The sequence below is a fragment of the Corylus avellana genome, chromosome ca2, assembly GCF_901000735.1.
Source record: "Corylus avellana chromosome ca2, CavTom2PMs-1.0".
Lineage (NCBI taxonomy): Eukaryota > Viridiplantae > Streptophyta > Magnoliopsida > Fagales > Betulaceae > Corylus > Corylus avellana.
Genome location: NC_081542.1, coordinates 13099522 through 13126159, shown reverse-complemented (window position 1 = coordinate 13126159; position 26638 = coordinate 13099522). Strand labels below are relative to the sequence as shown.

General features: G+C 34.8%; 3 protein-coding genes across 3 annotated transcripts in view; 1 reads left to right on the top strand and 2 right to left on the bottom strand.

Annotated features, from left to right (window-relative positions):
- Positions 1-3496: 3496 nt before the first annotated feature.
- LOC132168599 (BTB/POZ and MATH domain-containing protein 2-like) lies at positions 3497-15752 on the top strand. The gene is made up of 6 exons (XM_059579593.1): positions 3497-4209; positions 5269-5617; positions 5825-6101; positions 9694-9854; positions 13199-13357; positions 15510-15752. The coding sequence occupies exons 1-6, from the start codon at positions 3776-3778 to the stop codon at positions 15627-15629; spliced, it is 1500 nt and encodes a 499-aa protein (XP_059435576.1). The 5' UTR covers positions 3497-3775; the 3' UTR covers positions 15630-15752.
- Positions 15753-17187: 1435 nt separating this feature from the next.
- On the bottom strand, positions 17188-21179 carry LOC132172093 (endo-1,3;1,4-beta-D-glucanase-like). Its single transcript, XM_059583535.1, has 7 exons — positions 20909-21179; positions 19781-19802; positions 19221-19344; positions 18909-18999; positions 18667-18756; positions 17985-18082; positions 17188-17564 (listed from the first exon to the last, which is right to left on the bottom strand). The coding sequence occupies exons 1-7, from the start codon at positions 21141-21143 to the stop codon at positions 17418-17420; spliced, it is 807 nt and encodes a 268-aa protein (XP_059439518.1). The 5' UTR covers positions 21144-21179; the 3' UTR covers positions 17188-17417.
- Positions 21180-23464: 2285 nt separating this feature from the next.
- LOC132172223 (endo-1,3;1,4-beta-D-glucanase-like) overlaps positions 23465-26638 on the bottom strand; it is a 4721-nt gene continuing 1547 nt past the window's right edge. Inside the window, exons 2-7 of the mRNA XM_059583685.1 lie at positions 26362-26383; positions 25563-25686; positions 24940-25030; positions 24668-24757; positions 24311-24408; positions 23465-23680 (exon numbers count right to left, since the gene is read on the bottom strand). Coding sequence (XP_059439668.1) covers positions 23537-23680; positions 24311-24408; positions 24668-24757; positions 24940-25030; positions 25563-25686; positions 26362-26383 — 569 coding nt within the window. The 3' untranslated portion in view covers positions 23465-23536. The remainder of the gene's footprint in view (positions 23681-24310; positions 24409-24667; positions 24758-24939; positions 25031-25562; positions 25687-26361; positions 26384-26638) is intronic.

Sequence of the window (26638 nt, the reverse complement as noted above, 5' to 3'; positions counted from 1 at the left end):
TCACTATGTTACTGCTCGAATAATTTGGATAATAAATTACTGAAAATTTTTGATTTATTAATTTCTCCTTAGTTTTGTAAATCTTGAGGGAAGAAAAAGTTATGGCATATGATGATCAATATATATATATATATTGTCTTGGCTTGTTCAAATACAAGGACTCCCAACCCTGACAGAATTAATAACATCATATTTACTGAACCTTAATCTTGACCTGCCAGAATACAGTAGCTGATGGGATTCATGCATTAACTCATGATATCAAACAATAATTGATTTACAAATTGAATAGAAAAAAAAAAATTATTTACAAATTGACGTCAAAATCTGCGTAACACGTACGTCAGCCACTGATAATTTATTTATTTTTATCCATTTTTATGTAATTAAGACGAGGTATACTTCGCCCCCATGCAATTTTAATGCATCACACCATTATTAGAAGAGAAATTCTATTTTGTTTTCATATATATATATATACTTAAAAAAAAAAAAAAATTTACTATTGAATGTGTGTGGATCCTACTGATGCAATCATGCAATGATAAATTTAAAAACGAGATGCATGAATAATAATAAGATTCTAATAATAATAATAATAAGATCTTCCTCAATTCAGATCTTGGAGTAATGCTAGAAATCCCACTTATATTCCTCTAAAAATAATGAAACTTTTAAAATCGTTATTGGGCTTGTGATATATTATTGTTAAAATTTGATCAAATGGTGCACATCATTTTTTGAGGGACACTAGAGGAATACAAGAGAGACTTTTAAAATTACTCTAGATCTTACAGACCTGTTATTCTTTTATCTCTCTTCTATGTCCTTTTCAAATACACCATCGAATATGTAGCTCAATTATAGTTTTGATAAAAAAAAGAGACATATTACATATCATTCATTGTGTTTACTTACTAGGTTGTAGACTCATCATTTTTCACATGTAAAATTGTTGAATTTTATAGATATAGTTGCGATGGAGGAGAATAAGGAATCGTATGAACACCTACACCAACAACCCTTAGAGGTTTGTAGGAGCTTTTTGGTGAAGGTAGAGTTTGAGAGAGACAATCATAGTTGTTGATTTGTTGTTGAGAATAATTCTATTCTATTAGCCTACCATATATATTATATTTTGGACTTCAAGACAATTACTAGCCGATCGGAAGAATAATGGGTCACAACTCTTAGGACTTTTAGAGCAAGTCGAAGTAGAAGACCTAATCCTACTATATAAATATGCCCTTACCCCATGTATAAATCCTAGACTTAAATATTGTGTATTGGCCAAACTTTTCTCAAAATAGTTAACTTAGGCATCGAAGTGAGACTCACTAGCACCCCGCCGGTGAGTTTTCTTAATTGGTTATTGTCTTGTAAAAGCGTGAAGATCGAAGATCAAGGACACTTTGAAGAACGTGAAGAACATGTAGATCACACCAATCGAAAACTGTTAGACCAAAAAATGTTCTAACAATTGTAACTGCCCTATGCGACAATGTTGTAATTATAATTAACAATATTTTGTCCACAAGATATGTAATGACTCTACTTATTAACATATGAAGTTTATTTTAGTTAAAATGCTCTGGGTTTAATTTACATCAGTAAAGTAAAGATGAGTTTATGGTTTTAAAAGGCAGAAAAAGAAAAAGAAGAGGCTAATTGCTGCTGTTATGTAGAGTAAAAGTAATAATGCCATATGGTCCATGGTGGTCTTTACTCTTTAGTGTTTTGTATGGTCAACCATAGGCAATAAATACTTGCAAGGTAGAGAGAGAATAAGATTAGCGACTTGGAAAGTGTTTGAGCATCTCTAGCAGTTGATGACTATTTTAGTCATTCAAAATCAACTTTTTTTTAGAAGGTTCTATAGTGAACTTTCATATTTGAAAGTTCACTGTAGCAGATTTTAGAAAAATTAATATTCTAGAAGGTCTGCTAGAGCACCAAAATTACTAAATTTAACTTAAAAGTTAGTTTAAAAGTCCTATTAGAGATGCTCTCACAACATAAATGACTCCGGTACTTAAGTTAACAAATAATTGGTGTTTATTTTTGTCTAATCAATATTAATAGTTGGGAGAAAAGTGCAACAAAAGAGTGATGGAATACGAGAATAATGGGACAATTAAAAGAGGTTGTTTAGGATTGTGCTTGAAAAATAGAGCTTTTAAGTCAAAAAAAGCTTTTAGGCAAAAGCTTTATTTTTAAACTTTTACCAAAAGCGCGTTTTAGTCATTTTTAAGCTTTTTGGACCCTTAAAAATGCTTTTAATTTTTTTACTAAATGAATATTTTTTTTTTCTTTTCAAATGAACTTTTTAAGTATTAAAAATATTTTTAAGTCTCTCAAACACAATTTCAAATAATAATAAGCTATCATTACGCCTCTTCCTAGTTGTTATCTTAGTGGCTGATGTGTTGGCTTATTAGGACTCGCCACTTGGGCCGAGCTCCTTGACCCTAAGCCAATGTTTTCAGTATGTCAACTACACAATACAAATTTTAATATCGATGAAAAACATTAAATAGCATTAAAATTCTGAAAAATAAAATTTGAAGAACCTTTTTTAGGTTTCGAGAATTATAAACCAGTAGATTTTTCTGGGGCACAGATAATAAGTGAAATATCAGGCCTCATTTTTATAGGGTGCGTTTGAGATTGCAATTTTATAAGAATAATTTGTGTTTTAAGAAATATTACAAAATATAAGGTATTTGGCATTGTGATTTAAAAAGCACTTAATTTAAAATAGACAAAAATTTCTTCTAAATTAGTCTAGAAGAAATATCCTCAAACCCATTTAAAATAGTGCGGAGTGTTTATAAACATTTAAAACGTACATTAAATTTTTAAGGTCATTAATTGTAGTTTACTAACTTAAACTAACATTTTAAATGTTTATAGACACTCAACACTATTTTAAATGGGTTGGAAGATATTTCCTCCAGACTGGTTTAGAGAAAATTTCTGTCCATTTAAAATAGAAAAAAAAATATGCGATTTCTATAAGCAGATTAATAGGTGTTTATTTGAAAAAACGCGAATTTAAACTAAAATTACAATTCCTCGTAACAAATATTTAATAAAAAATTATTTTTTAACATGTTTTACCAAACACCTTTGTGATTTTAAAAAGTAGCGATTTCAAAAACATAATTTTTAAAATTGTACATATAAAAATCGTTATCCAAACGGACTCATAATTATTTTCTTCCAAATGAAGTCAAATTCAATTCACCATTAAATTTATAAGTTTACGTGTAGGTCTTACATATATTCGATGGTAAATAGTTAGGAGATCATTTCTCCGTTCTCCTTTATGGAATGACCGAGTTTCTATAAATAGAGAAGGAAAAAAAAAAAAGAAAAAAATTTGACGTCAATTATCATATCCATAAAAGTTTTCCATGTTCCAAATATGCCCTCGCGCCTGCCGTATATATATTCTTCGTATCCTAAACACGTGCCTCAAAAATGAATAGGCGAGCAAGTACGCTTTAGTCTTCTTCCTCTCTCACCAATAATTCTCCCTAAATCTGAGCCTACGCAATTCTCAGCTTCGAGAAGAGCCACACAACTTTTCCCTTTGACGAAACCCTAGATTTTCTCACCCAACGATCACTTTTCCGAGAAAATTTCCAGCTCCAACCTCAAATTTCCTGTACACAAGTCCAAACAAAGTCCAATTCACCCCTTGCTTTCCTACGCCGGCCCTAGATCCCCACCTATTTCAGCGAATTTTCGATCCGATTCTCGTGGCTCGAGGATGGGAAAGGTTCTCAGAGAAAGCCTCAATTCGAGGCCCGCTTTTCCTTGTTCCTCGTCGTCTTCGTCTCCTTCGCCTTCGACCACGACGTCGACGTCGGTAACGGAGACCGTGAACGGCTCGCACCACTTCAAGATCACGGGGTATTCGCTGCTGAAAGGGATGGGGATCGGGAAGTACGTGGCGTCGGATACGTTCGTCGTCGGCGGGTACACGTGGGCGATCTATTTTTATCCCGACGGGAAGAGCGTGGAGGACAATGCGGCGTACGTGTCTCTCTTCATCGCGCTGGCCAGCGAAGGGACCGACGTGAGGGCGCTCTTCGAGTTGACGCTCTTGGACCAGAGCGGCAAGGAGAGGCACAAGGTGCACACCCACTTCGGGAGGACCCCGGATAGCGGACCCTACACGCTCAAATATCGCGGTAGCATGTGGTAGGTTTCGTGAATTTGGAGTTCTGAATGATGATGATGATGATGATATTTGTTGTGCTCGGTATTGGCTTTTTGATTATGAGGTTCCCTTTTTTTTTATTTTTTTTTATTTTATTGTTCTTCTGTAATTGCTTGTAGGATGCAATATCTATTATGCAAGAAATGACAATTGAGAGCGGTGTACTTAGAGGCTTATTGATGATTATAATTGGATGATTTGAACGAGCAATTATTTTTTTTTTCAAGTGAGAGAATCTCTTCTTGCATATGCAAAAATGCAGTTTCTCCACAAACATCTTTCAGCATTTGTGCGTACTCAACAATGCCATTATCTTAAATGATTGTAGTTGGCTAAATGAATACTTTTTCCAACTCATACAGGTTTGCTACTATAATTATTTTCCACCACTTAGCTGTATCTTAATGAGTTGGAGTACGCCATAATATGGCCAAATGATTATATATAGAATATGAAGCAATGAGCATCTATTGCTACACTTAGAAAATTCTAGGGAGCTTAGGATGAAGACAATGGTCCAACAAACGTATCCATGAGATTGAACTGTGATAGGTAGATTTATCCTATTATTCCATTCTTGCATTAAATGAAAGTGAAGGGAAACTGTTTCTAATTCATTAAATTTTCTTGAGTACTTTATATTGAGTTTTGGAGACTCTTATATGTAATTCTTTGGCTAGATATATTATATTTGATTGTTGGGTAAGGTTTTATTTTGAGTTATGCAGGAGTATAATAGAAGTAGTATGCAATATCAGGCTCTTATCTAATTAGTTCACAACATTATGTTTTGTGATGACAAAATCTCATTGATTGGTCCCTGCCATGAATGTTTTAGATGACAGCAATTTTTTATTAGATGACTACTACATTGAAGCATCTTTTTGGCATAGTCTTTTTACTCTATTCTGTGGGTGTTCTCTATCATGTAATAATTCTTATGCAATCATTTTAGGTGTCTCCCTTGCTCCAGTTCGCTATTTAGTGTAATCGAACTGTTTGGTGCTGTATAATATGTGTTCTTTGGTTGGATATTGCAGGGGTTACAAGAGGTTTTTCAAAAGAACTCTTCTAGAGACATCAGACTACCTCAAAGATGATTGCCTTTCTGTTCATTGTAGTGTTGGTGTTGTGAGATCATACACAGAGGGGCCTAAGATCTACTCTATAACACCACCACCGTCTAACATAGGTCAGCATTTTGGGAGGCTGCTGGAAAGTGGAAAGGGAACGGATGTGAATTTCGAAGTTGATGGGGAAACTTTTGCTGCTCATAAGTTGGTCCTTGCAGCTCGCTCACCAGTATTTAGAGCCCAACTTATTGGTCCAATGAGGGATCAAAATACCCAGTGTATAAAAGTTGAAGATATGGAGACTCCTGTTTTTAAGGTTCAAAACAGTACCCTTCTATTTTTGTCTATTTTATGATTGGTTAGCAATGTGTAAGTGCAAATGTGGCTGCAATCTCTGTTAACCAATTCACTGGACAAATGTAATATAGCACTTGTTTCAAGTCAGCCTTACCCACTTGTTGGGTTGGTCAATGTATCTCGACAGCTTTTAATTATAGTTTTACCCTATTATGCTCTTGTGCAGGCATTGCTTCATTTTATATACTGGGACTCTCTACCAGACATGCAAGAGCTTACTGGTTTGAGCACAAAATGGGCTTCTACTTTGATGGCTCAGCATTTGCTTGCAGCTGCAGATCGGTATTGCCTTGAAAGACTCAGGGTACTATGCGAGGCCACTCTCTGTGATGGCGTTGCCATAAACACAGTAGCAACAACACTAGCTTTGGCAGAGCAGCATCACTGTTTCCAGCTGAAAGCTGTGTGTCTCAAATTTATCGCATTGCCTGAAAATCTGAGAGGTGAGTTTTGTGGACTTACTCTAGAAGCTTACTGAAAGAACATCCAGCATTATCATTAATCTGTGATTTTAAAATAAATATTTGTTAATTAATTATGATGCTTTGCCTGAAGAGTCTTAATTATGTTAGACTGTATGACGTATGACAGGGCTCATTGACTAAATCTAAATTAGGACAGCAGCGATATGATGTTTCTAGGGTTATTTGATTGTAAAGTTTAGGGAAAATGATGAGGCTTTGAAGTTCTAAAGTTGCAAGATTTTTAGGGCAGCGGTGAGTTTTTGGCATGATTTCTGGTGTGGGGACAAGCCACTGAAGGAATCATTTCCGGAGTTGTCTAGTATTGCTTGCTGAAAGGAGGCGTGGGTGGCGGATCATTTGTATTTTTTTAATGAAAATAATCGGTGGAATTTATCTTTTATTTGACCTATTCAGGATTGGGAGGTAGAATTGGTGTTTGTGTTTTTTAATGTGTTGTACTCGGTAAGGATAGTATTTGGTAGATACCATCCAAGAGGAGGAAGTTTGAAGTAAGATTGTTTTATCAAATGCTATCCACTCCATCTAGTTCATAATTTCCTCGGAAGACCATTTGGAGAGTCGAGGTTCCATCGAGAGTGAGTTTCTTTGTGTAGACAACGGTTCTTGGGAAGACTGACCATTTGGAGAGTCGAGTTCCATCGAGAATGAGTTTCTTTGTGTAGACAACGGATCTTGGGAAGACTGACCATTTGGAGAGTCGAGGTTCCATCGAGAGTGAGTTTCTTTGTGTAGACAACGGCTCTTGGGAAGACTGACTTTGGATAGCTTGAGAAAGAAAAACATAATAGTGGTGGATTGGTGTTGCATGTGTTAAAGGAGCAGGGAATCCATAGATCATCTTCTTCTCCATTGTGAAGTGAGTGGCTTGAGAATTATGGACTTTGATTTTTTGCCTTTTCGGAGTAGAATGGGTCATGCCTAGAAGGGTGATAGAGTTGGATTGTTAGAGAGGTCAGTTGGGAAGTTGTTCCGTTTTAGATGCTTGGAGGATGTCCTCTTTTTGCTTTGTGTGGTGTATACAGAGAGAGTGGAATGCATGGTGTTATAAAGATCTTGTCAAATCGCTTTATATATGGGCGTCTAATATCTCACAATTTTCTAGCTTATCTTATTTTGTGAATTTTTGTTTTTTTGTTTTTTCTCATTAAAGGGTTTTTCTCTTATAGACTTCTAGTGTATTAGGGTTGCCAATGGACCAAAAAGTACAGCCCATGTTCAAGAGTTTGAAATTTACAAATAGACCTTGTAAAGTTGAAATAATTAAAATAAAATTTGCTTTTGCTGCCTGCGTCATTCTTCGTTGGTTGGTGAAACTTGTCCTCACGTTTTGAAGTGCTGAAGTAAGAAGTTTCTTAAATTTTCATCCTTGACATCAAATAAAAGATTTGTCTTGAATTTTCTCTCTTCTTGACCTGGGGCAGCAATGATGATACATCCAACACTCCATTGGATCATTGGAATTTTCAGGAATGACAATTTAAATGGTGGGAGCATTTTGAATAAGCATCACGTCCTTAATTTGGTTTGCAACCTGAACTTGGGTGTTAAGCTCCAAGCTGTCTCCTATTTCTATTATTTCAACCATGTTTTCTCCTAATTCATCTTGTACATTCTTGACTCTGTTAATGATCACATTGTCAACTTCTTTAGGCACTAGTAGGTATTGGTCATCTACCACATTGTCAACTTCATTGGCTACAATATCAAGAGTAGAGTTGGAAAAGTTCCTTGGTCGTTTGACCACTTACTGAGGCTCACCGAGTTAGCCAAGTTGACCTTCAATCTCGAGACTGCTTCCAAACATAAGAACAAACACCTCAAATGACGTAGATGATCTAGGCTGCCTCATCGAGTTAGCCAAGTTGACCTTCAATCTCGAGACTGCTTCCAAACATAAGAACAAACATCGCAAATGACGTAGATGATCTAGGTCAGCCTGATTAAAAATCTGAGTGTCCTTTGCAAATAGTAGGTGAGATATCAATCCCCAAAACATCCCTTGTCCCCATAGAGAAGCCCAACACACCTCATTCACAACAGCGTAAATCATCGTCCCCAAAGCTTCCATCACAATGGCGAACAAGGGAGATAGAGGGTCAGGGTCCCCTTGTCCCAAGCTACGAGAGCTACTAACAAAACCAGTGGGAGTGCTGTTCACCAAGATTGAAAAATGCACCGAGGATATACAATGGGCTATCCATGAACTCCATTTCCTCCCAAATTCACTGCTCTGTTTGTACAATAAAAAATCCCAATTGACATTATCATATGCTTTTTCTAAGTCCAATTTGCATGGAACACCCAGCTCCTGAGATTTTATTCTACTATCAAGATCCTTATCTTGCAAATTGCTTCTTCCTTACTTTATCATCAGATCCCTGAATTGTCCCTGAATCATTAAGTTCGTCTCCCATATGACAGTCGTATCAACAGCTTCTTGGAAATCAGAAGGGTCACCCTATTTAGGAGCCCAAACACAGTAGACATTTTCGTTTGAAATTCTGAAGTTGCAGAATTTTTATTGAAGCTCTAGTTTTTGGGGGTTAGTGTTTACTGGTTGAAAACTGTGGAATTTGGAGTTTCAAAGGGTAATAATGATAGGAAAGGATTTTGGGACCGAATTATGGTAAGAAAGAGGAGGAGGGGGGAGCAGATGTGTTTGGGTGTTGATTGATGGGTGAAGGGTTTGTGGTTTTTGTCATTGGAATTTTTAGGATTTAGAGGTGGAAAATCAACCTCAGATTTTTAGGGTTTGAAGATTGGATGAGTTGCTGAATATTGAAGAGAAAAGAAATAGAATTCTTAAACGTTACACGTAATTTTTCTAAACATCATCCTGGCAGTTGACCTTCTGCAGTGATTGCATTAACCTCAAAGAAAGTTTCTTATCTTTGAAATTTTAGCGAAATGTATTCTCATTTGAATAGAAATCATTACATCCATGCAAATAGATTACCAATACTTGAACCTAATGGGACTTGGATTTAATGGGAGAAAGTTCTGTCTTATGAGGTACCGACAATGTGACAATCCTTACAAAACTGTTGATTGTCGAGGCACTGAGAGTCATTGTCAAGCTCTTGATCCGATTCTTGGTCACTAGGTTTGGTTTTAACATTCATGCTAGTATCAGCCTTTCTAGTTTGCGCTGCAGTTTTTCTAAAGTGTCAATATAATTGGCTGGGAGAAAGGTTTCTAAGAGTTGGTGTATTATGAACACGTAAGTCATATGAGAAAGGTCCCTTCAGTTTGCCTCATTAGGAAGGTCCCTTAGAAGTCTCCCTTTGTATGTGGCAGAAATCAGACTGGTTCTACCAGTTTTACTGAACATGTCTGTTCGGATCTTAATGTCAATATTCTGGGATAAGTTAAAAGTCACTGCTTCCATTTTTTAAGCAAGCGGCACAAGATATCTGATAAGTTATTGCGAGAGAGATCCAATTATGTCTTGGGTCTGTGCAAGACGTTTTTGTAAATCTTTGATCTAATCAAGGATTACATAGTATTTCAGTGATTGTTCCTTATTCCTTATGTTTTTTGTTTCCTCCAGCTGTGATGCAGACAGATGGTTTTGAATACTTAAAGGAGAGCTGCCCCGCTGTCCTGACTGAGCTCTTGGAGTATGTGGCTAGAGTTAATGAACACTCTGTCATTGCATGCAGGCATGGAAATGAAGTTATCCTAGACGGCAGCGACATCAACGGTAGGCGGGTGAAGCAAAGACTATAGTGAGCAGGTTCCCACAATTCTTTGTAGCCAAAAAAGAAAAAGGAAGATGAGAAAACAAAACAAAAAAAGGACAATAATGTTTTCTAGGATTAGAAAAAATTTCTATCTTTCAGCTTTCTTCTGTAAGCGAATGTAAATTTAGGTGTTCATTTGTTGTCCATGGTTTAGCTTTGAAATGTGTTTAGTTTTGTTTTGTAGTTTTCCATTTCCTCTACGGTTCCTCCCTCCCTCCCTCCCACCCTCAAGGTTGCAGTACTTTTCTCGTCTTTTTGTTTTTGTTGTACTACTTTTCGTGTGATTCATTTTTGGATTGCTGTAGTTTGTTATTTCACAATGAATTTGAGTTCCGGATACATTCTTGGTCATGGCTATATCTCTCCCTCAAAAAACATTTATAAAGATTGTGAAACTGAAGTGTGATGTGGTGTTTTGAGGGTATGGATCTAAATGCGTTTTCGAGCAGTAGCTGCTAAATGGCTGTTCCAAAAGAGCAAGCAAGGCGAATTAAATTCCAATCTGACAGGCTTCATTTCGAAAATAAACATTTTTATTAATTTTTTTTGGATAAATAAATAGCACCTACTGAGTAGAGGTACAAGTCACTATTGTGTCACTTTCATGTTGCTTTAAGAATGATGTGGTTTTTAAAATTATTATTATGCTTGTGATTGATCATTATTAGATTTTGATCATATAGTGATTAGAAAAGTTACCTTATTTTTAGGACTTACGAATTATACAAGTTGGGACTTGTAAAATTATTTGAATGAACCTGTCTACCCTTTGAAATCATCTTACTGTCCCTTCTATGGAATTCTTTTTTGGGTATATTTTGCTCATTTAGAAAGCTTTAAGTTTCTCCAGAATGTCTCAAAAGGGTAATTCTCTAGTATGACCAAACTGTCATGAGCTTCCACTTAGATTTCACAGGATTTAGACAAAAATTGCCTAAGAAGTAAGAATCTACCACTTACCAATGTGTTATTGGAAATGCTTCTAAAAAAACATCTAATTGAAACGCTCCTGTGAACCTTGGAGATTAATGGAGGCAAACAAGGGTGCTAGCAAAAATGATAGAATCCATGGAATTTGAACCTACAGCTGCTCCAATATAGAAGTTTATCTCTAAGAGCACTAGCAACAGCTTTCTAACTATTTTTCCTCAATTTAAGGAATAAAACTACTTTTTGATTCCCTATAAAAAAAATACTTTGCAATAAATTCCCTTATTTTTTCCTATATGAATTAAATACTATTTCTTTTTTATTATTGCAACCAATGAGAGAGGATAGAGGAGAGAGAATTGTTGGGACATGTGAAAGAGAGATGAGAGAGAATAAGTTTTTTTATAATTTAATAATTCATTGGGCATTTACAGTGTTTTCCAATGTATTGGGAAACACCGTAGATGCCATTTGATGTTGGTTATATTTAGAGCTTCTGATGTGAGTGTTTTTTTGTAGTTTTTTTTGAGATTTTTTCTAAATATAGGGAATGAAATGTGCTATAGAGAGCATGCTGCTAGTGCTCTAATAGTAATAGCAACCTTGTTTGGGGGGAACAAAGAATGGAGTGTTCACAGCACGTAATGCATACCATATGACGAAGGAAATTCTGGAGAAGGAAAAGGGCTCCTGCTCGACTACCTAGTCTCACATAGACATTTGGAGAACCATATGGAGTGTAAAGGGACCAAAGGCACTGCAAATGTTCTTATGGAAAGCATGCCAAGATATCCTGCTCACAAAAGAAAATCTGCACTTACGTCATATAAGCTCTGACCCGCTTTGCCCAATGTGCAGTTTGCATGTAGAAACAGTGGGGGCACATCTTATGGCATTGCCAATCGGTGAGAGACGTATGGCTGGAAGGTCCAAGAGCAGTACAAAAGTGTATAAGTTATGATTCAAGCTTCAAAGAGATTTTGATCACACTACGGGACAAATTGGACGACAACTCTTTTCAGTTTTGTCTAACAGTGTCTCGTCAACTTTGGTTCAGAAGGAACAAAGTGGTCCACAGAGGTGAGATGCAGGCGCCCTCGGTACTCCTGAAGATAGCAGCGGACCAGATCGTTAGCTACGAAATTGCCGAGGCTTCACGTCTAAACACTCAGCCACGATTAGCCATCCAAAGCAGGGAGATGAGATGGGAGAAACCACTTGCGAATACTGTCAAGGTAAATTGGGATGCTGTCATCTCATTAGAACAAAATACCACGGGTGTGGGCATCATCCGGATCCTCAGGGATCATATGGGGAATGTTCTAGCTTCTTTCTGCACTTTCAAACAAGCAGCTTTGGAACCTACCTCAGCAGAGGCAATGGCGGCTTGGTATGCAACGGAGATAAGCTGGAAACTGGGGGTGAGGACAAGCATTCTGGAAGGGGATTCAAAGGAGGTGGTCTTTGCTCTACAGAGTGATGGAACATGGCAAGGAAGCTATTGTATGTTGGTGGAAGCAGCAAAGGAGAATTTAAAATAGCAACTGGAATGGCATGTCCATCACGTATACAGAGAAGCCAATGTTGTAGCCCATAATCTAGCAAAATATGCAATATCTAGTAGAGAAGAGAAACTGTGGACTGGAGGATACCCCTAGTGTATTCACAGTGATGTACTTGCTGAGCAAGCTTCTTCTTGATTAATGACATACGATTTTCTCAAAAAAAAAAAAAAAAATAATAGTAATAGCAACATCAAAATTCAGCTTCAATGTTGAGGAAGTGGGAGGGGGCAGATTGTGAAGAAATATATATATATATATATATATATATATATATATATTGAGAATAACTTAGGTATCCGCTTACATTTTTTCTTTTCTTTTGTGGGCTGGGCTGTTTTCTTTTGGGTCATCTTGAACTATTATGAAAATCCAATATAACCCATGGAAAACAAAAGCAGCCCAACAAACTTCCTATTAAGGGTCTCTTAGTAATTTCGCTATCACAATAGAGCTACTTGCCCTTTCCCAGCTTTACCCTTCCGCTCCTTAATTCAGCTCGAGACCTCGACTCCGCAATTTCTACTAACGCACACGAAAACCGAAGAGGCTCCATCTTTCTGTCGAAGAAATTATGGTAAACATTTTTCTTTGTTCACTCTTTCTTTGTCTCCCTTTCTAATTATTTTTTTTTGTTTCGTTTTTTTTTCCTCAGTACAATATACTCTCTGATGTTTCTCTCACAAGCTTTTCTTCAGTTTCTCTAAATTCTGTGTGTTTTTTTTCCCAATTTCTTCATTGGGTTTTCAAGAAATCTTTGTTTCCTTTAGTTTCTGATATCTGGGTCTCTTTTCTTTTGGGTTAATTTTGGTGGGTGCAGTTGTTCTTCTCGTACTTCAAAGACTTGGTGGGGCGAGAAGTGACGGTGGAGCTGAAGAACGACCTTGCAATCAGGGGGACTCTGCACTCCGTTGACCAATACCTCAACATTAAGCTTGAGAACACTCGGGTTGTCGATCAGGACAAGTACCCCCACATGGTATTCTCCTTTTCTTTTCAATTTTCTACTCTTTAGTACTCGTAAGTTCTAGGGTTTAGTACTCTTTTATGCTTATGGTCGGTTTGTATTTCTTCTTCTGGTTGATTTGTGGTCTTGCTCTCCTACACGTTGATGGAATGATAGTGGTACTTGGGTATGTGTGTGATTTGAATTTGGGCTTAGGGTTTATGAAGGGTTTGAATTTATTTAGTTGTTTATGTATGATATTTTATTTGTAAGTTTTTATTTTATTTTATGATCTTGGTCTGACTAGTTTCTTTGTAAATATTATTGTGTTTTCTGATTGGATAACTATTAGACATAGGTTAAGTAGCAATTTGAAAATATAGATTTGGTTATTGGAACTGTTTATTAAAATTGTGTTGTTCTAAGAGAATATTTGCTGATTCATCGAATAATGGAAGGTTATTTTTTCATGATATATTTGCAAGGTGATAAAATATGTGGGTTGTCTGGCATCTCATCTGATAATCGGGAACTTTGGAAGTTATTTTGGTGGTACTCACTTGGCAAAAAGATGTCAAAATGGAGAATAGAGAAGGGGTGGTGGGGGGCGGGAGGGGTGAATTTCTTTGTGGCAAGGTCCTTTGCAAATAGATAAATAAAGTAACCAATAGTAGCATTTACTAGCCACTCCTGAACTTCAAATGATGAACTCTTTTCAATGCTAGCAAAGAGAAACTTCTTAAAAATAATTGTGCATAACATTTGACTTTGACTTTTTTTCATTTGTTTGTTTTTAAAGAATGGTATTTTTATTTTTAAATAGCCATAGTGGGATACAATTGAGAGTGTATCTTTGTTGTATGTCATGCAAACCATCTGAAATGAGTGCCTGTCTAATTTATGAGAAGTATTTCTAGTCTGATTTCTTATATTTCTTCATGTTTTCACATTCTAACACTGTTATCTTCCCATAAATACCATTATCAAGGTTTGAGGGTCTTGATTAAGGAGTGGAATTGTTCTTACCTGTTCTTTCACCCAGCGGTAACTTGGTACTGAAATCAGCATCTAATACATCTAGGCAACTGTTTATCTGTCCGAAGAAAGTTTTAACCAGTGCCCATATAGGTGTAATCTTTTCTAGAGCTGGGACTTGGGATTGAGAGTTAATTTTTCTTGGGTTTGGATTCATTTGAACCTCTTAACATTGTAGAACAGGGCGGAGAAAGATTTGAATTGTCTTCAGCAACATAGCCTATTTCGGGTTCACCCGGAGCTTTGGCAATCACCCTAGGAGGTGTTATGTGCATGCACTCATTTCAATCCAACACTTCTCAGTTTGTGCCTCATATTTATCCTATATACTATGTTCGTATGGTGGTGCGAAAGCCGTTGCGCTAACGAACAAGCTACAGATTAGCGCAAAAGGGGGAACCCCCCCGGGGGGGGGGGTGTTCATTAGAGCTACAACATAATTAAACCCAAGTGAACAAATTATAGTTTTCCACACTTGGTTCATGTAGTTAGAATTTATTGGAAGAGTAGGGGAAATTATATGCAAAATGGGAATTTCTTTTGGCTAATGACACAGCTAGGAGATATGGGTGCACCTACTTTTAAGCTTTGCTTATATGGTAATCAGAAAGGTGCATATGAAAAGGAAAGGAAAGAAGTTTTGACAACAGCAAGATGTTGCTGCCACTTTCAATTAGGTTGCAACTTTGCAAGCTTATATGTGTGCATGTGCATATAAGTAGATGAAAATACATGTTCATATACATACATTTCTACATATTGAAGACTAGTTCTTTTCTGGACAGAGTTTTCCTCCTTGAGACCCAATTCTAATTTATATAGTCATTTTTTTTGGATATGATTGATTGTGGTTAACACTTGTGGTTGCTTACTCCTTTTTTTTTTGGTGGGGGGTGGGGGTAATGACCATGGGGAGGGGGAGGAGGTTTGTGGTTGCTTTACATGGCTTTGTCTTTTCAATAATCTATCTACTGGTTGTCTGACCCAACTAGTTTTATTGCTGTATAAAACTGCTTGTTTAAATGAACTTATTTAGGTTCTGTAAAAATATATTGCATATCCAATATGAAAGTGTAATTTTTTGTTTCATTTTTCCTTATTTCTGTGTAACTATGCTGGATGGATTAATATTGTTTGTGTTGAGTGGCAGCTTTCAGTGAGGAACTGTTTCATCAGGGGGTCAGTGGTGAGATACGTTCAACTACCTCCAGAGGGAGTCGACATTGAGCTGCTTCATGATGCCACAAGAAGAGAAGCTCGGGGTGGTTGAATAATGATTTGTCTGTATCCTATGAACACTTGATTCAAGGTACTCATGGTTGAAACTATTTGTTGAAGCAAATGATGCATTGTATGTGATTTATGCTTAAGCAAGTTTAGTGCTTTTTGCCTACTTAAGCGAGTTGCTACCAGAACTTGCATGTGGCTTGAAATCCTGATACGTTATGATTTTAAGATCTCAAAAAGTCGAAAGGATCTGTATCTCAACTCAAATCTTAGATTATAAAGGTTCAATTAGGGTTTGGATTTAAATTTGAGTTTATTCAGATTTGAAGATACATAGTATCTAAATGATGGAAATATAGTGTGAGCCAAAAGTTAGAGGGAAGAGTTAGAGCAGCTATCTGTACTAGTATTGGTGGGAAGAATAGTATGCGTTATATATGCAAAATCCATTACTAGTTACAATGTCAACTTCAAACCTAGTTTGGAATAGATCTAGGAAAATGTGATTTGGAAAATCTTTGGATGATTTCACAAATCATAGATATATGTTCCTGGATCTATCATCCTTTTCAAGCTAACACATGCTAATGTGATCTGAAAAATGTGAAAATGTTTGGGGTATTATAGCTTGAATTACAATTATTTATTTGTTGGGACAATAGCCCATGGGAAGGACTGATTGGAGGATGAGGAATTAGCATACCGACTCGCCTTCTTCCTTCCCCTCCTTATTCCAATGGACAATCTTTTGTAGGAAGTGTTACAATCTTTTGCTGGATATGTTTAGTAATGGTTTTGAGATTTTTTTTAAAAAAATTTAATTTAATTTAATTTTTTTAATTTGAAAATTGTGTTTTTGATGTGTATTATGTATATATAAAGGTCATAATTTTTTTAAGTTGGGTGGATATTTGAAAAGTATTTTATATTTTGAATTATTTATTAATGGTTTTGAAAAAAAGTGTGTTTTAAGTTTTGAAAACAGAAAAGTGTTTTCAAAATTGCTGTTATTGGACTCTTGCCATCTTGGGTGCAGCACTCACCGCTTCTCCTAGTATCACGACGCTTATATTGCTCTTTTACAATCTATGGCAAGCCTTTATGCATAGGTTAAGTCTAATTTTAACAATGTGTATATAAGTTTTTGGATACAATTTTCTTGCAAATTGGTTTTTGAGGATGAAGTTTGTATTACTCGGGATATGTAGTACTTGAATACAAATTTTGGTTTTAGGCCGATGTTACAACCAAACAAATAAAATAGGAATACTTAATTCCATTACAATAACTTTATTCTCAATAACTCTGACTAGTATTCTTTAATTAGGGACGGAGCCAGCCTTGAGAATGGGCAGGGGCCATAGCTAAAAAAATTTAATGGGCAGGGGCCCATTAGCAAAAAAAAAAAAAAAAAACCATTAATTATTATTATTATTATTTTTTAGTGGGGCCCTAGCCCTTGCCAGTCCCCCCTTCCTCCATCCCTGTCTTTACTCAATTTTATTTCAGTAGACCAAACATGATATGGAAATTTAATTATTGCATAATTGTTTAGCTAGCTGTTCTAATCTTTAATAAATCAAAAAAAAAAAAAAAAAAAAATGATTCGGCCATAGCATGTCGAATTAAACCATGAATGTTGTCACTGGCACACAACTTGGAAATGATAGGCACCTTTTTTTTTTTTAATTGTTTATTAAAAAGGACACAGAGCTTGTTAAGATTTATTCTTGGCCTCAAAAAGAAGATTTTGAGGATCATACAATACACTCCATTTTAATAATTTTGAAGGCATAAATAGGATTCGATTACTTCCTAATTGCCTGGATCGTTATCTTTTCTTAACATACTTGGTTGACCAATGCAACAAGTCTTTATGAGCTTCATTGGCAGCCTTCACAGCAGTCGCATCAGTGTCGTTGTACCTGACTGTCCATCCATGCTTAACATTTGGATATATCTTGATAAAGTTTTTAACCTGCAAAATGCACCATTAATTGGAATCCCAAAGTCATTTTCAAACCTTCCAAATTATTCCTCACTATGTAATCCATGATAAAAATTCTCAATGGAGCTGATTGTTTAGGTTACCATTTTATGTAATTATGTTTATCTCAGATACTAGTTGCTGCATACAACGCTAGTTAGTCAAGTAGTATGAAAATAAGGGTTCTCGTCAATTAACTGCCCGAATTGTTAGCAATTTGAGTAGTTAATGTGAGAGATACCCACTTATTTGGGCAGGTGGCTGAGCGGTCCAAAATTTATTTGAGCAAGAAAGTTTCATATGTGTTCTCTCACATTATTTGCCTAAATTACTAACAATCTAGACATGTAATTGTTGTGAATTCCAATCGGCAACGTGGACACCAATTATCTTAAGTTTGTAGATCCTTACCTTATCTTGAGACAAGACTGACTTGAACTCTTCGAGTTGTTTGGCTGGGGTGCCATTGTCTAGTTCAGCAGCCAATATGGCAATTGGAACCTTGACAGCTGAAGAAGAAGAAATGATAAGCATTTAAAAAAGTTTTAAAGACAACAAGTGTGTGTTTCATGGATACGCATAGCTGTTTCAGCCAACAAAAAGTAAAGCAATTATCCTCCTCATTATCTCGAACTCCATCTCTTCATATTTAGTATACACATATTCAAGAATAGTCCTTATTTTCCAGCAGCATTTTTTATATAGAGGCATGATAAAGGTATAATTTTTTTGCACAACTTTGGCCCAAATTTTCTCTTATTTTTTATTTTTTTTAAAAACAAAATAAATAAATAAATAAATTCTGAAGCAATAATATTCTATGTGGTCCTTTTTTTATTTGGTATTTTTTTTTTTTAAAAAAATTGTCTTTACATTTTTTTTTTTAAAAAAATACCAAATAAAAAAAGGATCACATACGAAGTTATTGCTTCAAAATTTTTTGTTTTTGTTATTTTAAAAAAATGACCACATAAGAGAAAAGTTTGGCCAAAATTGTGCCAAAAAGTTGTACCTTTCTCAGTTCTCTTTTATATATGATAACAAATTCATGGTTTTATACCTATAAAATCTAAATTTACATTAACAGACATACCCTTAATATCATCCACAGTGACCCATGAAGGGTGTAACAACACTGCAGCTTTAATCAAATTAGTCTTTGCTATTTTTGTCACCACATTGCCTGAAAAAAACAAAAAAATTAACAAACAATTCAAAATACAAAACTCTTATAAAAACACCAAAATAATTTTTACCTTTATGTCTCGTCAAAATACTTTCAAATCGAAATCAAAGAAACATATCCCAAAACACATTAACAAACATACGACTTACCACCCCAACAAAACCCTGCTGCTCCAATTGCATGTATGCCCTTTTGTTTCAGAGCAGCAATTACTGGTTTAGCATCTTCAAATCCTTTGTCCTAAAGCAAACAATTATGATAGCAACAATATTAGTATGGCCATGGCACATCAATATTCTATATCAGTATGATCTGAAAGCAAATATTACATGGCTTATGAATTAGAAAATGGCAAAGAAATCATATTTACTAGATACTGGAATGGTTTAAACTAAATTTAATGGAAATTAAAACAAATAAATACTTCTCCAACTTGATCTTAAGAGGAGTTTGACACATACGGTTCCATGAATTTTTAACCAGACTGGAATTGTTCTAGAAGTATTTGCCACATAGGGATCACCAAAAAAGAAGTCAGGAACCACAGCATAGAATCCAGATCGAGCAACCTTGTCGGCGATTTTCCTTTAAAGTGACAGTTGAAAGAACCCAAAATTAGTCGTTTAGAGAAATGTAGACAATTATATGTAAGTGGAATTCAGGTACCTTTCAATGAGATTGAGATGCACAACAATTATTTGCTCGAATTGCTAACAATTTGAACCTGTAATGAAAGATATCCCATGTAAAATTCACCTGTCCAAATAAATTTTGAGCTACTTTACATGGGACTTCTTATATTGCATGTCGAAATTGCTAGTAATTCGGACATGAGAACTGTTGTGGATTCCAATGCATGACCAAAACTTTTTATGGCCAAAGTAGGAGAAAAAAAAAAGAAAAAAAAAGAAGGATCAATGTGAGGGAGCTGCAGCTGATCACAAAGCAGAAAAGGAAGGAGGCATCCAAGAGATATACAAAAGCTTCATGTAGAGAACAAGAAGTTGACAAGTGGGTATACCTCAAATGTGGTGCTTCATAACCTGCAAAGAGAAGGCAGGCAAAGTTGTTAAAACTATACATGCAGAAATTACTTTGAATTAATTGGTGATTTCTTTCAAAATTGGTCTCCCCCTTCCAAGTGTGCTCAAATGATAATATAACCATAATCCAATTTTAAAGATATAGATCGAGATGGAAATAAACAAGTAGTGAACAATCTACAAAGACAAAATGATAGAATTCATTCTATTTTTAATAATCTCCATAGTGAATTCATCCATTCACAATTAAATTAGTGTAAAGTCCACATGAGTCTATAAATCTAATGGATGATATATTAAATTTGTAGGATGACATAAGAAAAATATTGACATGAATTATTTACACATGAACATCTCAATGGAATTTTTGAAACTATCATATATATATATATATATATATATATATATACCAAATGGCTCAATTGGTGAAGTCTATATTGGAGACCTGAAATAAAGTCTCATATTTTGACGGAGTTGCTCCACGACAACTGGACTTTGCCAGATTAGGTCCCTCGTGTTCAAATGCATTTTTAACACCATAAAATTAATGCAATTTGCCAAACACTTTGAATATTTGGAGCTTTAATAAGATATTATAAGATAATATATAATAAGATATGATAAGATATTATAAGATAATATATAATAAGATATGATAAGATATGTATGGCGTAGACTACAATATTGATTAACACACATGACAATGTCTTGGACACTAGTTTAACATTGGGAGTCAAAACAAAAACAATAAAATAAAATAAAAGAAAGGGCTTGACTTAATCACAAACTATTAAATATCAACAATGATTCACATTAGAATCAACAAATATTTAATTAAAAGAGTATATATTTTTTATTTTATTTACTTACACTTTTTTATTTTTTGATATATTTTTTTGTTACGGGAATAGCTAAATTAATAACATTTTAAATTATTTTGATGAACCTAAGCGGCTAACGTAAGCAGGAAAAACTGAAAGTTGACCGGAACCCAGATCGGAAAAATGCAGAAACACAAAACTAAAGCACGAATGCATGCAAGATTAATAGAAGCAAACCCAGATCGGAGAAGATGACAGGGAAGCAGGTAATTAAATATTACGTACCATAAACATCAGAAACGAGTAAAATTGCTCGCTTTGAATGATAATGGCCACTGACATAGGCCTTGAGGCCACCGATTTGTTTCACCGAACCAGCTCCATAGCTGGAGTTGAGAGTTGGTGGGTTCTCCAAGCAATGGCGGCTCAAGGAGCCATCTGCAGCGACGTGACGGAGGAGGGGAAGAGAAAGGAAGATAGAAAGAAGGAGGAAGGGGAAGAGTTGAGCAATCTGAGCCATTAATGAAAAAGTTCAAGCAAACCCCTGTGAGTGTGTCAGATATATATCGTAATTTTGATTCCTTTTTTTTTCTCAGTGGTGTGATGCACGTGGTCAGATCCATAATTCTTGTCATCACATTTTAGGAACTATTTAAGGAGATTTCACATGCATGTTTATCATAGGATCGAATAGGATGTTTACATTAATCGGCGCCGCTTTAAAAATGTCATCGTAACCCACTACTTCCCTGTCACTGTTTATGCACAACTAACCTTTTAAAATTCTCCTTTTCACATGTGTTGCTTAGAATTTTTTTTTTTTTTAAAAAAAAAAAATCAATCAAAAGTCTCCTTTTTCACACTTACATAAAAAAAAAATAATAAAAAAAATCTCCTTTTCATACGGGGAAGTGCGCGCTAGAGAGCCATACAAATAAATCTAGAAAAATTTTCAAATTGACACAGTGAGTAGCAAACAAAGAAAAGATAATTACATTTTTTTTAATTTTAAAAAAAAATGAAAAAACGTCAATTTAAAAAGTTTTTTGAGTTCATTTGTTTAACTCTCTAACACTTCTCTTTAAAATATGTATTGCTTAGGAGAAAAAATTAAAAAAAAAAAAAAAGCAAAATCAGTAATTATACGATTTGCAGTAAGCTTCTTATGGAGTTATGGTATAAAATTTGTTGAGAAGTCACTGTGGTACTGGTGAGCAATAAAAGCAAATAGGTCAACCGTCCATGTACACAACTAATGTTCAGTTTTTTTAAGAAAAATTGTCAAATGTTACGTCAACATCAATTATGATACATATATATTACCCATAATAAAAAATAATATATAAAAATACAAAAAATTATAACTATATAAAAATATAATATAAAAATAGCTAGAAAGGGTGCTTTGAGCCACCTCTTTTGTACCACCACTCTCATTTGGTCATTGGAGGTGACCTAACCACTCTTGTAATATACTGAAGCCACTTGAAGAGAGGTAGAGTGATTGAGAGAGATTATAGCCAATATTTATTTATTTTTGGGTAAAGTAATGGGCATAAATTGTTCTTTTGCCCAATGGCTGTATTTAAATAATGTGGTATGTTTTCATTTGTTCATTTGAAACGCTTTTCCCAAACGGATTAGTAATATTCCTGATTAGACCATGCCAAGGATTAGAACTATATATAATACCTATCTAGATATATGTCTTGAACTAAGCTTTTGGTAATGGGAAGACAACAAATTTATTTAATTAGGAGTAATGTTAATTACTATATTTTTATTCTAAAATTGTCTAACAATGTTGACGTGGCACTTCAAATTCGAAGGTTAGTTGGAAGTGTTACGTCAGCCTTGTTGAATGAATGTTGAATAGAATTATAATATATAACATTTCTCTTTATTTAATTACTAAGGTGTATGTTAAAAATAAAAAAAATAAATAAAAAATAATACTAAGGCTTGTGCAGCTTTTCTGCTTTGTATAATGGCCGGGCATCTAGAGTCCCAAAAAGACTCTCAAAAAGGTTATAATTTTGTGATGATTTGTCCATTTAAGGTGAATTTTTATGGTGCCACATTTGGTTTGTAAATACTAAAATGAAAAACTCAACTATTTAATATCTTCTACAAGAGTCTCTAAGAGACTACTTCAATCGGTTGGGGACAATATCTCGTGAAGTGGATGTCGAATTTGGAGACTTAAAATTACTTAGAGAGGCTCTGACGACGAAGCTCCGTCGAGAATGAGAGCCACGAGAGAGTGAGAGGGATTGATGGGTATGGGATTAATGGATGGGTCTATAGAGGTCGTGACACTTCGTTTTGCCATGCGCAGAGAAGGAGAGAGAGCGGGAGAGGGAGGGAGAGAGGGAGAACAAATTTGGGTGGAGAGACCAAAAGAGGGTGGGGGGTGGCAGAAATAGACGCTCGTAGGCATTAGAATGTTTATTATGCATGGACAAAATGACGTCGTATTGGTAACTATTTACTAGCGCTTTGACAAATGCCAACAATATCATGCCAACAAACGTTTTCAAAGCAGTAAAATTGTTATTTTAATTTTTTTTTAACAATTTTACCCCTCTAAAAATACACTAACTCCAATATCCTTTTACTTATTTTTGACAAACGTTTTCACATCCAATAAATTATTTGAAGTTGACATTAATTTTATTTTCATGCATTTATTTAGCTTAAATATTGCTTACAGAACTGAAAGGCACACAATCTTATTTATTTCTTTTTATCGTTTATTTTTTTTTATAGAAAAAACACAAAGAGCTTGTTAAGATTTATTCTTGGCCTCAAAAACAAAAAAAAAAAAAATTGAGGATCCTACAATACACTCTATTTTAATAATTTTGAAGGCATACATTGGATTCCAGTCCTTCCCAATTGCTAGCATCATCATCATTTCTTGACATATTTGGTTAACCAATGCAACATGTCTTTATGGGCTTCATTGGCAGCCTTCACAGCCGTCGCATCAGTATCATTGTACCTGACTGTCCATCCATGCTTAACCTTTGGATATATCTTGATAAAGTTTTTAACCTGCAAAATGCAGCATTTATTGGATTACCAAAGTCATTTTCAAGCCTTCCAAATTAATCCTCACTATATAATCCCATTACATGCATGATGCAAAATTCTCAATGAAGCTGATTATTTAGGTTATCATTTTAGGTAGGAGAAACTTTACTTAATTCTCATAAATTGTCATTACTTTTGCAAGTATTCTCGTAAACTTCAAAAACCCTCAATTTAATGTATTCATTTTCAATTTTTTATTTATTTATTTATTTTCAATTTCACCCATATGTTATAATTTTTCGTTAAATCCTATCAAATTTTCAAAATACCATTTTTTTAAAAAATAAATATATAAATATATAAGCAAAAATTTCACGTAAAAGGCTAGTAGTCAAGCAACATGAAGATGTGGATCCATGGTAATTACCTGCCCAAATTACTAGGAATTTGGATAAATAATGTGAGAGAGTTTATAGGGACTCACCTGCTTGGGTAGGTGGCCTAACAGTCCAAAATTTATTTGGACAGGTAAGTCTCATATGTGCTCTTTCACATTATTTGCCTAAATTACTAACAATTTGGGCAAGTAATTGTTATGGATTCCAATCCTCAACATGAAGAGCAATTATTTTAAGTTTTGTAGATCCTTACCTTATTTTGGGACAAGACTGACTTGAACTCTTCGAGGAGTTTGGGTGGGGTGCCATTGTCTAATTCAGCAGCCAATATGGCAATTGGAACCTTAACAGCTGAAAAAGAAGAAATGATAAGCATTTAAGAAGTTTTAAACACAACATGTACGTGTATGTTTCATGGGTACGTACATAGATGTTACAGACAACAAAAAGTAAAGCAATTACCCTCCTCATTATCTTGAAGTCCATCTCTCTTCATATTTAGTATACACATATTCAAGACTGATCCTTATTTTCCAGCAGCATTTTATATATAATCACAAAATTCATGGTTTTACGACTATAAAATCTAAATTTGCATTAACAGGCATACCCTTGATATCATCCACAGTGACCCATGAGGGGTGTAACAACACTGCAGCTTTAATCAAATCAGTCTTTGCTAGTTTTGTGACCACGTTGCCTGCCAAACAAATTCAAGAAGTTAAAAACACAAAAACATTAACAAACAATTCAAAATACAAAACGCTTATAAAAACACAAAAAGAATTTTTACATTTATGTAACGTACTTAGAATACTTTCAAACCCCCCCCTCCCAAAAAAAAAAAAAACTCCAAAACACATTAACAAACATTCGACTTACCACCCCAACAAAACCCTGCTGCTCCAATTGCATGTATGCCCTTTTGTTTCAGAGCAGCAATTACTGGTTTAGCATCTTCAAATCCTTTGTCCTAAAGCAAACAATTATGATAGCAACAATATTAGTATGGCCATGGCACATCATTCTATATCAGTATGATCTGAAAGCAAATATTATTACATGGCTTACGAATTAGAAAATGGCAAAGAAATCATATTTACTAGATACTGGAATGGTTTAAATTAAATTTAATGGTAATTAAAACAAATAAATACACCATTAGTGGCAGTGGTTCAGTAGTCTAATACCCACGTGGTTAGTCACGCGCTAGGGAGTGAGTTCGAAACTCAAAAGGAATCACTCACTCTTGATTAGTGTTAAGACACCTTGGATCCCACTGATGTCCTGGTGAGGGTGTATCAGTCTATGACTCAATTGGTCTTAAGGGAGTGTCTGTGGTTCTTCACTATCTAGGCCCCTCTTAAGCAATTTTCTGCAAGTATGTCTTACCATGGTCATGCTCAGGTAGAGTAGCTATAGTTGGTCGCCCCCTCCTAGCTTTTTAATTAGAAAAAAAAAAAATATACTTCTCCAACTTTATCTAAGAAGAGTTGGGCACATACTGTTCCATGAGTTTTTAACCAGTCTGAAATTGTTCTAGAAGTATTTGCCACATAGGGATCTCCAAAAAAGAAGTCAGGAACCACAACATAGAATCCTGATCGAGCAACCTTGTCCGCGATTTTCCTTTAAAATGACAGTTGAAAGAAGTTGGAATTAGTCTTTTAGAGAATTGTCGACAATTATATGTAAAAGTGAAATTCATGCGCCTTCCAATGGGATTCAGATGCACGTCAATTATCTGCTTGAATTACTAGTAATTTGAGCAGGTAACGTGATAGGTCCTACAAGAAACCCACTTGTCCAAATAAATTTTGGACTGCCTTATATGAGACTTCTCATAGTACATGCCCAAATTACTCGCAATTTAGACAGGGGAATTGCCGTGGATCCTTATCCCTTCCGATGTGTGGAATAGAATATTATTTCCTATTGTTTCTATAAATTAGAGTTAATATGATTATTTGAGATTAAAGAAAAAACAAAAAAAAAAGAGCAATAGAAGAAAATTTATAACAATAAATAACTGAATTTATTAGTAAGATGTAGTGGGGTTTGACACTTCTTCCTCCTAAAAGTAAAATTATTATTTTTCTTTTATAAGTAATCGAAATATCATTAAAAAAAAAATTCAAAATGCATATATATATATATATATATATATATAAAAGAGAGAGAAAAAAGGTAAAAAAAAATAAAAAATTGCATGAACGTGAACTTTTTATGGCCAAAGTATGCAAAAAGCTTCATGTAAAGAATAAGAAGTTGGTGATGTGGGGGAGAGTTGACAAATGGGCATACCTCAAATGTGGTGCTTCATAACCTGCCAAGAAAGCAAAATTTCTTTGTAAGGAAATACTAATATATAAAAAATTTATACTATTATATAATCTTTTATATATTATATTTAATTTTTTATATACTACAATGGTTGTAATGTATCATAATAAACTATTGCCTTGATTCATAAAATTTTAAAGTTTGTCAAAATTTCTTCTTTTCTAAGTGACAAACAAGCATAGGATAAAATTTTTCACACAACAAAAGCAAAGGACTAAAAATAAAATAAAATAAAGCC

Coding starts and splice junctions, on each gene's coding strand:
- LOC132168599 (XM_059579593.1), top strand. CDS start 3,776: ATGGGAAAGGTTCTCAGAGAAAGCCTCAATTCGAGGCCCGCTTTTCCT. Junction 6,102..9,693: donor ATTGCCTGAAAATCTGAGAG/GTGAGTTTTGTG, acceptor TGTTTCCTCCAG/CTGTGATGCAGACAGATGGT. Junction 9,855..13,198: donor GCGACATCAACGGTAGGCGG/GTGAAGCAAAGA, acceptor TGGTGGGTGCAG/TTGTTCTTCTCGTACTTCAA.
- LOC132172093 (XM_059583535.1), bottom strand. CDS start 21,143: ATGGCTCAGATTGCTCAACTCTTCCCCTTCCTCCTTCTTTCTATCTTC. Junction 19,803..20,908: donor ACTCGTTTCTGATGTTTATG/GTACGTAATATT, acceptor TTCTCTTTGCAG/GTTATGAAGCACCACATTTG. Junction 18,083..18,666: donor CACTGTGGATGATATTAAGG/GTATGTCTGTTA, acceptor CTTCTTCTTCAG/CTGTCAAGGTTCCAATTGCC.